This window comes from Alnus glutinosa, chromosome 7 (genome assembly GCF_958979055.1).
Source record: "Alnus glutinosa chromosome 7, dhAlnGlut1.1, whole genome shotgun sequence".
Taxonomy (NCBI): domain Eukaryota; kingdom Viridiplantae; phylum Streptophyta; class Magnoliopsida; order Fagales; family Betulaceae; genus Alnus; species Alnus glutinosa.
In genome coordinates this window covers 29048828-29062873 of record NC_084892.1, presented here as the reverse complement: position 1 = coordinate 29062873, position 14046 = coordinate 29048828, and the positions used below count along the sequence as shown (strand labels likewise).

The 14046-nt window shown below is 34.6% G+C and overlaps 1 protein-coding gene across 1 annotated transcript; it reads left to right on the top strand.

Annotated features, from left to right (window-relative positions):
• The first annotated feature begins 6523 nt into the window (after positions 1-6523).
• Positions 6524-10691, top strand: LOC133872220 (alpha-soluble NSF attachment protein-like). The gene is made up of 9 exons (XM_062309668.1): positions 6524-6819; positions 7047-7096; positions 7180-7252; positions 8495-8574; positions 8828-8979; positions 9286-9445; positions 9555-9602; positions 9843-9923; positions 10424-10691. Exons 1-9 carry the CDS (start codon positions 6675-6677, stop codon positions 10499-10501), a joined length of 867 nt encoding a protein of 288 aa, XP_062165652.1. The 5' UTR covers positions 6524-6674; the 3' UTR covers positions 10502-10691.
• Positions 10692-14046: the final 3355 nt, after the last annotated feature.

The window sequence follows — 14046 nt, the reverse complement described above, 5'->3', positions numbered from 1 at the left end:
TAAATAATAATAATAATAATAATTAAGGCAAAGATAATAACCAATATCCTCATTGTAGGGGATTTCATTCAACAATTTTTTGTGGGGTTAATGGTAAGGTTGGCAATTTTTAACACGACTTGGGAACCAGACACGAACACGACACGAAAAATTCGGGTTTGGATTTAGTATTCTCGGGTCAACCCGATTATAATCGTGTTTCGTGAGTTAACCCGCAAACACGATTTGTGACCTGGTTACTTAAAAAAAAAAAACGTGAAAATGAAATCGTGAAGAATCATTGAATCTGAATTAGAAATTAGTGAGACACTAAGACTTAAGAACAAAACCCTAGCCGCAACAGACTGCAGACCCGCATAGCCGCACCGAAGTACCGCTGCTACCGCATCACCGCCGCTACCGCATCACCGCCGCATCGTAGTATCGCTACTACCACGCCGTTGTACCAATTGCTACTGCATCACGGCCGCACCGCAGTACTGCTGCACGCCTTTTAGGCTTCATCACTTTTGAACTCTTTAGTGTCCGAATCAGTGAAAATTGGAATCACCACTTGACGGTCTTCACCGAATCACCATTACCGTTCACCTAGCTCGGAAAGAAGTAATACCCACTGGCCACTTCGATCTCGTCTCTCTGCTCTCTTCTTCTCCTCTCTGGCTCTCCCTATGGTATACCATGATTCTCACTCAAACAAAAACATGTATATACATATGAGTTTTGATTGATTTTTTGAATTATTTGATATGGCCCATGGATCATTGATCAGCCTGTAATTGTGAAAGTCTTCTAAGTTTGAATGTATAGCTGGAAGCCAAGGATTATCAGCAATGTCCATTTGGATATATGTATACGTGTCGGGTTAACGGGTTATCCAATTACTAATCGTGTTTATCGGGTCGTGTTCGGGTTACCCAATTATTAATCGGGTCACCCAATTATTAATCGGGTTGTGTTTGGGTCACGGGTTTCAACCCAATTAATAATCGAATCGGGTTCATGTCAAACTCATTTGTGCATTCGGGTCAGCCAAATTGACACGAACCCGAATTGCCGAGCCTAGTTAATGGAGAGAGTGGTCTGATCTGAAAATCTGGGAAGAGCTTACTTATTCTGTCTCTTGTGCGATAAATATTTGCTTTAACCACCATTATCATGCCATCGTCATGCTGGCATGTGTAATTGACTAGGCCCTGAAATCCATCACAGCCCCTATTTTCAGGTGTGCTGTTGATTAGATAGAGTAGATTAATCGAATCTGCAGCACTAAATAAAGGCATCAAACAGGTGAATGACAACCATTATTTTTAATTTTGTCTAATCAAGCAGGAAAAGCAAAGCAAGAACGATTACCTTTGATGTTCTTTTTCTTGTCTTGCTCTCATGGGTCCTATGACTTCAAGTCAAATAATGTAATACATGACCTCACCAGTTATGACTATCATCTGCTTTTAACAATTATTCTAGTTAATGTTGGAGATGTTTTTCATGATTGACCAGATTTGTCACACTTGGGGACGGATAAACATCTTTAGACAACCAACATGATAAGGATTTTTTTTTGCTATGAGGCTGGCAGGCTGCTAAGAGAGGAGGTGGCGAAGCTTGTCTGTTTTGAAAAGTCTAATATGCACGATTTACCTATTCGAAACAGGTAAACCTCTCAACCTTCTCTTTCAGACGGACTAATGACAAGAGATTTCAATCACAACCTTTAACATCACACATTTCAACCATAAATTTTGACAATGATAGTCGTTTATCAATTCAGTTTTCTCCACGCACAAGCAAGAAGTTATCTTTGCTCCCAAGATGGGGGTTTATTTCGTGGACGAAACGTAATATGGATTAGAGGTTCAAGGTCCACGAAGCAAAATCACTAATGCTATAGAAGATATTGAAATAATAGTTGAGTTGTCAGATAGATAACGAGAATGAAAAGAATCGTCATGATATTTGGGAATTATTTTTAAAATAATACCTTTTACTTTCTTTACAAGGATTTTGCTTTATCTCCGAATTTAGTGTTATTTATGTATTTTTTTTTTCTTTATTCTCCATGTATTTTGATCGGAAAGTACTCAAACTTAGCTTATATAAAAACAAATTTGTATTATTTTGAAATTAGGTTTTGAAGTATCACCCCGGCTGGACGGCACTATATAATGGTAGTGTAAAGTAGGTTTGTTGCATCATTAATTGTGGATTAAGATAGCACTCTTGCACCCAAACTATCATGCATGAGGCATCACACTAAGAAGAAATATGAGATAGAGAAGAGAGATAGAGACAGTACAAAGTATTTCACACCTTAAGGAGGGGGTGTGAATGTGTGATCAAAATGGGGTTGGGTCACCTGAGTAAGAACCAACATTAATTTCATATAGCATTTTCAAAACTCTATACTACCGTTTGAAGTGGAAATGATCCTTATCCGCAGAAAGAACACGTGTATTACTCTTATAAGGTTTAGTCCTAATTGAAACTGAACCCGAGCCGAATCCACCCAATCAAAGCTCTTTCCATACACTTTGGTATCTTTTAGGTAAAGCCATTAATGACCTGGATTGAAGTACGAAATACGATCGGAGAGACCCACCAAAAATTGATTGGCAATCAAAAGAATGTGAGGCTTTAAATAATTGGAACTGTTATGGAAATCCAAATTAAAATATGGGAGAAGAGGCCCACGAGCTAGGGTATAGAAATTGACATGTTCATATAACAAACAACTTTTAAGGAGCAGGAGGATCTTCGCTTTTCGAACTAAGATTTCAACTGGATGTTGATTGGTCGTCGTGTTGGGCGAGACGCGCATTGCTATAAGCCTACAACCAACAAAGCGACAGGAAATTAATACTGGAAGATGTGGATTTCCGCCAGTCGATCGATTAGGTGCTTTCACGTATATAAGTGAGTGACGCATGAGAGCAGGCCTTTTGGTACCAGTGGTCCAGCTCTACCTCTACCCAACAACTTCAACTCGATCTGCCTCTACGACCACATTCATGCATGTTACTGTGATTTTTATTTCAAATTTATATTTATATTTATTCTTAAAGCACATGATTCTCGTGTGCATATATATATTTATATAAGATTTTATTACGCGTGAAATTGGGCCTTGTCAAGTTGGGGTAAGCTTGAGTCCACAGGTTTTGGATTTTGGGTCACAGTTGTAACACCTTATTCCAGTGTTGTAATGGTTACTGGTGGAGAAGGAATAGACCCATCGATATAGGCATATAGCCATGGAGATCTTTGCTTTGGATTTGTGGGAGAATGGCACGTTCCCATACCAAGTGATTAGTCCTCGTCAATTTGTGTGGAAAGGAGGAAGGAACTGTGAGGTGAGTGGTGGTAGAATTGACGTTAGAAGAGGTTGCCATTAGAGGAAGAAGAAGAAGAAGAAGAAAAAAGACGTTTGTCTATAATGGCTCTAATACCATGTAGAATTGCAGTGTAATTGGAATGTTCTGCCTTGTCATAATCATGGTTAAAGCTTTGTATATATAGAATAATTTGTTACATGAGAAAACTGAAGTTTACAGAGAAATTCAAAATACAAATGAGATAGATAAATTTTACTGTTTGAATAACCAATTCTATTTTTATCATGATTTGTTGAAGTCTTGAGTTGATCTTCATTTGTAGATTTCATAGCATTTTTTTTTTTTCTATTCAAATATGGGGAAAGGGAAAGGGGTCAATAAGATTTCATAGCATTTGAATCCAAGATAACTCTCTAACACAAGGGGATAGGATCTTTTCCGTTTCAAAAAGATAGAGATGTTTAATAATTTTGCTGTCGAATTACTAGTAATTTTGAATTCGAATGATAAATGTGAAAAAACCTTTACGGAACCCACTTGTCTGAACAAATTCCAAAAATTTCGTCGACCTGCTCAAGCAACTAGGCTATAAAGGCTTTCTCACATTTGCTGCTCGAATTGCTGGTAGCAAATTTATAGGCATTCAGATCCATTTCAAACGAAAATGAGAGAATAACTATTTTATGCTCTAATTTTTTATTTTTTATTTTTTTTGGCTTCTATTGGTGATGAACTCATGGTCTATATTTTGTTTTATTGCATTTAAGAGTTTACGTTGTGCCATATTATTTAAAAGAAACAAATAACATGACAACATATATATATTATTAAATATGTCAAATTTAATCTTAGTCATGAATTGATTCTTCTCTATATAGAAGATTAATCATCCAGTTGGCTTCAAATAAATATAAGAAATATATATATATATATATATATATATATTATTTGAAATATATTTCAAATAAAATGAAAAGGATCATCCAGTCGACTTAAAAAAAAAAAAAAAAAAAGAGAGTAAGCCTAAGATGTATATACATTGATTTCAAATTAAAAAGGAGGTACCCAATTACCCAAAGGAAAAAATAATAAAAGTAAATTTCAAAAAATAGAGAGAGGCGTAAGGGCCTGAGTATGCGTTTTGGCCCAAAGGCCCCGCTACTTTGGAGGTAGCTTAGTCAGACTCGGGCTGATAATTTTGGGCTTTAGTTGACTTCGGACAGATTTTCTGTTACAGCTCTAGCAGGACTGTGATCAAGCCCAAGCAATAAAAGGCGTCAGATGATGGGTGTGTGCGATATAGTGGGGCAGCGCAGGTACGGACAAGGATCCCTGAAGTTGGGACACAGGTGCAAGGTGCGGCTTTGGTCCAGCTACTTACCAGTGCTCATCTCTTTATTGTGGGTCTCGAGTTTGCTTCTTGCTGCAATAGGTATTGTTTCGGGCCGATACACCTCTAGAATGCCCTTACCATTCGCCATTCATGCGGCCCCTTTTGGGCAGTGGGTCAAGAATCTAATGAGTTGAGCCATTTATTTGGCATATTCCAATTAGAATTTGAGTAATATTATAAGGATGCCACTATCTGTTTTATGTCTTTCCAAATGCTATATGACTTTTAAAATTATTGTTGAATTTGAAATATTATTAGATTTTGATCTAATAGCGATTTTAAAAGTTACGTGACATTTAAAAGGACACAAGAAAAGGTTCAGTCCTCCTGTTAGAATTACTCGTAGAATCTAGATTTTGCATGTACTGTATTGGTCGTATTGAGTTCTTTGTTGGGTTACTCTACCCATCTTTTATATATATATTTTTTTTTATTTGATGTACTCTTCCCTTTCCCCTTGTACTTGATTAGAAAAATAAAAAATAAAACATGAGTACCGCATGGACGGCCACGTGGCAACTCATATTTTTAGTGAATAGTATAGTAAGTGCCATGTGGATTGACATGCTAGTTTGTACATGTGGTAAGTAATATATGAATTATTACGTCAATTTGTAAGAGATTTATACTAAAAACTATAATACAAGTAATAACACTCTTCTAATTAATACGGTGATATAAGAAAAGAAAATCTTTTGAAAAATGCTTTAATGGTCTTAGAGGTTTTATATTTTATTAAATCACTTTTTAAGGTAAAATTTATCAAATTACTGTATAAAGTTTGGAGAGTCATCAAATGACTCTCTTTATATATTAATTAGTTAACTTTTAAAGAGTAAAGCTAGAAATTACACTTTTATTTTATTACTATCTCATAATGTTAACATATTAGTGCTTATAAACTTTTGGATTTTTTTTAATAATGTCTGATTGACATTGCCACATCAGCATAACAGAATAATGATGCGATAAAAGTGTGGCCTTTAATATTATTCACTTTTTAATGGCAATAAGTGACAAGTGACTATAAAACCATGTCATATTAAATAAAAATTAAAGATATTTACAAATGATAGAACTGCAACATATGTGTTGAAGTTTTTTCAACTGTTCAAAATATATTCTAATTTTTTTATGAGAATAAGTGAGACTATAAAATTAAATTTGGATCGTAAAAAAAACTACGACACACATGTTGTAGCTTGTTTTACGGTCCTAACTTATGTAGCATTTTTTCTTAAAATATTTTAAGGCTTCGTTTGTTTCAACATAAAATGTATCTAAAAAATGTTTTCCCTATATTTCGGTATTTGGTAGGAACGAAAAAAAAAATCTTGGTCAAATCAAAAAACCTTATTTAATTTTTTATAAATGATTTCATTTTTTTTAAACTTTAAACCTTTTTCGAATTTGAACTTTCCTTCTTGCACACACTCTCTTTTATAATTCATTTTATACCACTACCGGAATCCACCACCCACCACCGGAGGTCACTGGAATCCACCGTCAAAGTTTGCTGAAAGTTTCCCGCTGTTGCTAATTTCCGTTCGAACCAAGTGTCAAAAACTGTTTTCAACTAAAATTAATTTTTTTTTTAAATTATTTTGTTGGAAATATTTTTCAACAACAAAAACATTTTACGTAGAAAGAAAGAAACGTAAGATACCGGAGGCAGACACAAAAATCATAGGTAAAATGGGGAGTGGGAACTAAAATGGGAGTTTTTTTTACTTTTATTTATTTATTATTATTATTATTATTTATCGTTAAGAGTTAAAAAAAGAAGAAGCAGATCATGCTGTTTATTTTCCACCAAACGGTCATCGGCCATCACGCGCTTTCACCTGGCGTGTCTCTCCCTCTGTCCCTCCCTCTCTTGCTTCTCGCTTTATACCTCTGCACCCCTTCTCGTTTCTCTGCAATTGACGGAAAGTCAAGAACGATCGCAAATGGCGGAACGCACAGCGAAAGGAGAAGAATTCGAGAAGAAAGCGGATAAGAAGATCAACGGCTGGGGTTTATTCGGCTCCAAATTCGAAGATGCTGCCGAGTTGTACGAACAATCTGCCAATTCCTTTAAACTCGCTAAATCTTGTACGTTTGGTTATCTAGAAAGCATCGGAAAAATAATTTATATTATATTTTCTTTTATCAGGCTAAGCAAACAAAAATATGAGAATTAATTTTTCTTTTTCTTTGTTAGTTATTGAGGAGTGAAGTTATGCAGGAAATTTTTTGCTATACGTATGTTGATGTTAGAGGTAAATGATAATATTGTCAAGGAATTTGCATGTTGATATGTCATATACATTTCTGTTCAGGGGATAAAGCTGGGTCGGTTTTCATCAAACTGTCGAATTGCCATTTGAAGGTAATTGTTTTTGGTGTCATATAGTTAATCTCATGTTTCTGTTTGCGCCAACTGTGCCGTGAATTTGCGAGAGCTATTTGCAGTCCGATAGCAAGCATGAAGCTGCCATGGCTTATGTGAATGCGGCGAATTGCTACAAGAAAACATCGTCAAAAGGTGCACTCCGTGTTCCCTCATGAGCATATGTTTAGGATTACATAAATGGATTTTTATGATGCCAGTTGTTTTGTTAGTATGAGAGTGGTAAGTCACTGAACAATGGTTAACTGAAAAGTTTAAACCGACAGAATGATAAATTTAAAATTAATATTCTAATATTCTCACTCTCGAATTTTGAGACCCGATACCTGAAATATTTAATTGACATGTGTGGTAAATTATATCATTAGGATACAAAATCAAGATTATAGCTCCAATACCATGTTGAATTACTAGTTATTCCCAAAGCTTAAATTGATAGGAAATTATAAATGCAATCATTTAATTAATATTCTATCATAACAACGTTTAAATAGGATTTTTACTTAATTGGCATCAATTGGTTTTCATTTCTGTTTTCTAATACACTTCTCACCTTGTCGGATGGTGATTTTTGTATGGTACTTTTCCTTTTTGTTGTAAAACTTGAGGGAGTTTGGAGGCTCTATTTGATGCTGGCATGTTAAGTCCCATGGTTTGGACTAGCTTAGCCTTAGTTTTCCCGTAAAACTATCATAAAGCGACGTGTGAAGTGAATGATGTGCTCCATTATGTTTTCTAGTGGCTCTCAAGTTGGATTCCTTCACCAGAGTTGGATGTAGTGGGAGAACTTGCTTTATTATCAAACATTGTCTTCTCAAATCTGCAACTATTATATATTTTTTTTGAAGGATATGTAAAATTTCTAGTTAAGCTTAATCAGACCTGTTATTACCGTGCACAACAATGATGAATAAATATGGAATCGAAAAGAGAGAGCAAAAGAAAATCAAGACAGATTTACGTGGTTCGGCAATATGCCTACATCCACAGGAGTGTGGCTATATTCAATAATAATTTAAGGTTATAGTATAACATATTTATAACAAAACCCTACTGTATGGACAGATATGGAAAACCCCAAAATATCCTATCGCAATGCTTCGTCAACTGGCCACTATACTAGTACTCTTGTATTACTCTCTATACCCAAGAGAATATGAGCCACTTGTTCCAACAAGGCCTATGATGTTTTCTTTATGATTTAACATTTCTACCAAAACCAGCTCGGTTCAAGTTTCGGGATGAAACTGTAACTCAGATGTAATAGGTCATATTTGACATAATAACATAATAACGTAAGATTTAACACAATCTCTACTTCCATAATAACTGTTTTGAAAATAAACATAATTTTCTTTTGTATCGGGAGTTTTACAGGTGCCATATCATGCTTCGACCAAGCAATGAATATTTTCCTGGAAATTGGAAGGCACAACATGGCTGCGAAATATTGCAAGGTACAATTTGAAATGTTTTGGTCTTCCTGATTATTGTTTAGTATATTATCCTTTGAAATTGTTATTAGTTTCTCGAACTCTAGTGCAACCTTTCATCTTGTGCATATTTTCTTTCACCTTTTCATCTTCAGTTCTGGTGATGTATACTGTTGCGTGGATATTTATCTATAATGTAGCTTTAGGTTCTTGTAAGAAGTTGAATTCATTAAAGCCAAAGAAATTGCAGCTTATTTTTATTACATGTTTGCTTCAGGAAATTGGTGAGTTATATGAGCTCGAACGAAACATAGAGAAGGCTCTTGTATATTATGAACGGGCAGCTGAATTTTTTGAATGTGCCGAAGCAACAACCTCTGCGAACCAGTGCAAGCAGAAAGTTGCAGAATTTTCTGCTCAACTTGAACAGTGAGTGGTCTATGCTAATGTTGTAGATATTTATAACAACAGTAATGGTTTTGATCAAAATATTTAGTGGACCCCGGCAGTAGGGAATCTTTGCTTTTCCTCTTGATTGGGAAGTTCTCATCCCAATGTATTGCACATTTTGGTCATATGGAGCTTTTCTAATCATGGTGCCATTAGATTCTCCTCACAAACTGCCCAACTTTTATATAGATCTTTTGTCTTCATGTGAAAACTGAGAAGTAAATGAGATAGAATATTGAAGCATATACTTGTGGAGTACAATCAAATTTTCTTTGTTTTTGTCAGATATAAGAAGGCAATAGAGATATATGAAGAGATTGCTCGACAGTCAATCAACAATAACTTACTGAAGTATGGAGTAAGAGGACATCTTCTTAATGCTGGCCTCTGCCAGTTGTGTAAGGGCGATATTGTTGCCATTACCAACTCATTGGACCGATATCAGGTCCATCTTTTGTCTCTTTTTTTTCGTTTGATTCTTTTCCCACTGTGTTACCGTTTGAGATATTGATCTTATAATTAATATCTTTAGAAGTATTCAATCGATTGTGCAGGATTTGGATCCAACTTTTTCCAGAACTCGGGAATACAGATTTTTAGCTGTAAGTGGTGACTTCTAGGCCAGTTAAAAAACTTGGTATTCATCTTTGCTGTCGAGTTTGTATAAGTAAATAACATGTGCTTTAATATTTTTTTTGCAGGTTAAATACATTGTCCTTCTTAGGAAATTATTTAATATAGACAATCATTACCTTGATGTTGTATTTGGTTTATAATTTAGTGGACTTTGTTGTTTCATTTAATTACATAGTTGTTGAACTGAAGTGCTGCTCGCATGTCAGGATTTGGCTGCCACAGTTGAGGAGGAAGATGTTGCAAAACTCACTGGTGTTGTCAGGGAATTTGATAGCATAACCCCGCTGGTACTTTTTCTGTCATTAAAATCTGAATTTCTTAGCTTTCCTTTGTCTGGATTATGAAGTGAGTGAGTTAGAAGTCTTATGCAACCTGAATTTTGTAGAGTTACTTAAGATCCTTACTTTGATGACCTTATTGAACTTTTGAGGGGCAATATTTTTTTTTTTCCTAATCAAAGGGGGGAAAGAGGGACAATATCTTTAGATGTTTACAAATAATGATATTTTTTCCTCACCTAGTTGGAAAGACCACTGTGGCTTTACAGGTATTGATTATTTTCCCCCACTAGGTTATTGTTTTACTGTATGGTGGTGGTAGTTGTAGCGTTTTATAAATAATGAACACAGGGACAGATAGAAGAAGTGATGTCCTATTGGCATTTGATCCCCTGGTTATTCGTCATGCCATCATTTATACCCTCCTGATTTCTTGACATATTTTCTAGCTTTGTGAGTGTTTGTTATTTTGTCTGGGTTGTTTCTGACTTCGATCTCCTGTTCTGTAGGATCCTAGGAAGACCACCCTTCTCCTGAGAGTGAAGGATGCTTTGAAGGCCAAGGAACTAGAAGAGGATTTGACCTAAGTTGATTTTGCATTGATGCCTTACCCTCATTGAAAATATTGCATTGGGCTTGTATATATTAGTACCACGGCTGTTAGCCATGATCATAGCTATATGCCTTTTGGCTTGTATTGGTATTGGTATATGTTTTGTATTTGTGTACAAATTGGTTAAGTACTAAGGTTGTAACACCTTAAAAAGATCACATAAAGTCACATTCTCTGAGGTTTAAAAAAATAAGAAAAAGAAAGACCCAATATAAGGAAGTAGGGGTAACAATTCGTGTTCGCATGTCAAGTTCTGGCCGTGTTGAGGTATGAGTTAAACGGGTTAGACTCCTCAACTATAATCCACACAAAATTAGTAGGTTAAAGTTTTGTATAATCGGATTCGGATCAATCTCGATTCAACCCGCTAAACTTATGAGTGACTCGCATTACTCGTACAAATTAAATCAATTAATTTTTAGAAATTAAAAACCAAACCTTAAAAAGGCTAAAATTCATATAAATTATTTTTATATAAAATTCATAAAAATTTGTTTATTTATTTGCATGTATATTCATATATAGGTTGAAACCAATTAAACAGGTCATGTTTATAAATTAATTTCTTTGCAAGTAAATTCATATATAGGTTGAAACCGGTTAAACGGGTCGTGTTTGGATTAACCCAACATGACTTATTTATTAAATGGGTTATGTGGGTCCAGTTAAATTATCCAAACACAAATTGTTTATCAAATATGTTATTCAGGTCATGTCTTGTTAACCCATTTATTTAAATACCTCGTGCCAGGGTTAAAGAGTTTCACAAATTTAAGTAAATAGGTTGTGATCGAGTTGACATATATCGAATTGACTCAACACGCCAATACGAATTGTCAACCCTAACCACCAGGGTAAATCTTATTTTTTATGTAATATATCTATTGCTTGTTGTTGCAAGTACAATGAGGTTGATGGACTAGTGCTTTTCCTTTAAAGGATCTAGAGTATGGTAGTGTGAGAATAAACGGGTACTTTTGTCCCATGCTGTTCCACTATGAGGGTTTCTTATAAATAATATTATACACTACATTTTTATCTCATTTTGTTAATGTGGCACTGTCAATTTGGTTTAATTTTTTTTTTTTAACAAGGGCTGATTGACTGAGTCACATCAACAAAATAAAATAAAAGAATAAAAATGTGATTTTTTTTTTTTTTTATTTCTAAACATTTCTCTTTCTCTTTAATATCTTCGTCTTTGTGGTCTTCTTGTTGTAAATCATCAAGTTGATGATGATGGGTCTTATCGTAAGTCAATCTTGCTTTTAGCTTCTATGTACTTTACGGAGATCAAATTAGTGGATGTATAATGTCCGTATAATTCACTCTTAAAAATCAACTTGTAAAAAAATGTGCTTAAAAATTTATATACACACATAATTAATATTGCACTTCCTCAATGCGAAATACTTGAGATCGAATCACAGTTGTCTCTAAAGAGTAGGGCTGAACATGGGGCAAGGGGGCGGGGATGCCCATTTTTTGGCTCCACACCCCGCTAAAATCCCCCTACATCCATGCGGGGCGAATGTGGTTGGGGCGGGGATCCCCGCGGGTATAGAATACTTAAACAAAGAAAAAAATTTAAGAACCGATCTCCATAAACAAAGAAGATTATGTGAAGAAGAAGAGAAGAAGAAGGGCTATGACGCTAGGAAGAAGAAGAATTTGGAAGAAAAATAAAATCTATGAGAGGAGGGGTTGTGATTCTGTGAAGAAGAAGAGAAGAAGAAGAAGAATCTGGAAGAAAAAGAAAAAGAAAATATATGAGAGTGGGGTTGTGATTCTGTGAAGAAGAAGAAAAAAAGAAAGAAGAAGAGAAGAAGAAGTGCTACGACGCAGGAAGAAGAAGAAGAAGAATTTGGAAGAAAAATAAAATATATGGGGGTGGTTGGGGGGCGGCGGCGCTCTAACACTAAAAATTAGGGTTTTTTTTTTTTTTTTTTAATTTACAGGGGGAGGGGCGGGGATCCGGGAAAAAAAAAAAAGATTAAACCTGTGCCCCGCCCCGCATGGATTGGTTAAAATCCAACCCGTACTCGTAAAAAAAAAACTAAAAACCGCGTTTTTAGGAGCGGAAAGGGGTTGGGAGTGCAAGTTCGCGGGTTTTTGCTCACCCATTCTCCGCTTTTTCCTTACTAATTGCATTTGACTTCTCTTAGGCTAGATATGTAATATTAATTGGATGCACAATTCGTGTTAATGACCAAGGGGTGCTTCAAACTACCAATGAATGAACACACTATAAAAATAGGATCTGATTCTCTAACCAAACTAGGTAATTCATGGAGCACTATATAGTATTTACTTTAGGATTAGAATCCACAACAATTATGCATGTAATGTGAGAAATTCTATATAAGATTTACTTGCCCAAATAAATGTTAGTCTACCTTGCCTCGTAGGTGAACCGTGGGTCCCATATGTGGTAATACTACTAAGATTGTGACTCTTTAATGAGGAAAACTTGGCCTAAAATTAAACTCTACAAATCTTTACAAGAATATGAATTAAGGTGGAAATTTCTCAAGTTAAAACAATTCGAGATCTTAGTGGAAAATGCGGTCCACACATTTCCATCAAGAACATACTCATTATGATGGTTAAATGCATATATGAGATTTCCCGTGAACTAGATTTTTACAAAAGTGAATTTAATCATTTACTTAATTAATATTTTAATGGTCTTCTCTTTTACGTGTTGGCTTCAACCTTCTCTCAATAAATGAGACATAATAAGCGAAATATTTAATTGAAATGATAGGTGAATTATAGATATCATGTTAAATCATCGCTTGGTTAATAACAAATGATGAATTTAATCATTTAGTTAATATTTTAATATTATTTTTCACATAAGAGTTCAAATCATTTTTCAATCAATGAGACCTAACGTGAATAATATTTAATTGAAATAAGAGGTGAATTAAAGAGATGGGGTTCTACTCTTATACCATGTTAGCATTCACAACAGTTTCTCATTGAGTTTCCTTAAATTTAAGAAACAAAACTACTTTTTGCTTCCCTATTTAAATACACTCCACGATAGCTTCATTTATCTTTCCTTATATCAATTAAATATTATTGCTTTACAAATATAAGTTTGTACTTAACCTCACATTTTTCACAAAATTCCAACATAATCTCCAATAAAAAGACAAAAAGATGAGAGATGAGAGAGGAAAGAAAAATATTTTGTATTAAAATAATAAATAAGGAAGCTCTTTTAATTAGTTCCCTACACATTGGGTAAAACTGTAGCATTCACAATGCTTAGGGAACCAATAGGGTATCTGCTGTGGGTGATTTTTTTGATATTTTTCCTATATGTAGGGAAGCAAAGGCGCTACCGGTAAGTTGTTGGGAATGCTTAAATCATTATTTACCTTAAAAAAATTAAAATTAATTAAAAAATAACTTTAATAATTAATTAGTATTATAACATATTTGCTTAGTTCTAAATTGATAAAGAAAGTTGAGTAATGCTAAAAATTATATTTTTATCTTACAAATATT

What these genes read in the sequence shown, in the direction of transcription:
- LOC133872220 (XM_062309668.1), top strand. Translation starts at nt 6,675, where the DNA reads ATGGCGGAACGCACAGCGAAAGGAGAAGAATTCGAGAAGAAAGCGGAT. An exon ending in TGTCGAATTGCCATTTGAAG is followed by an intron (nt 7,097 to 7,179) that starts GTAATTGTTTTT and finishes AGCTATTTGCAG; the next exon opens with TCCGATAGCAAGCATGAAGC. An exon ending in TGGCTGCGAAATATTGCAAG is followed by an intron (nt 8,575 to 8,827) that starts GTACAATTTGAA and finishes TGTTTGCTTCAG; the next exon opens with GAAATTGGTGAGTTATATGA.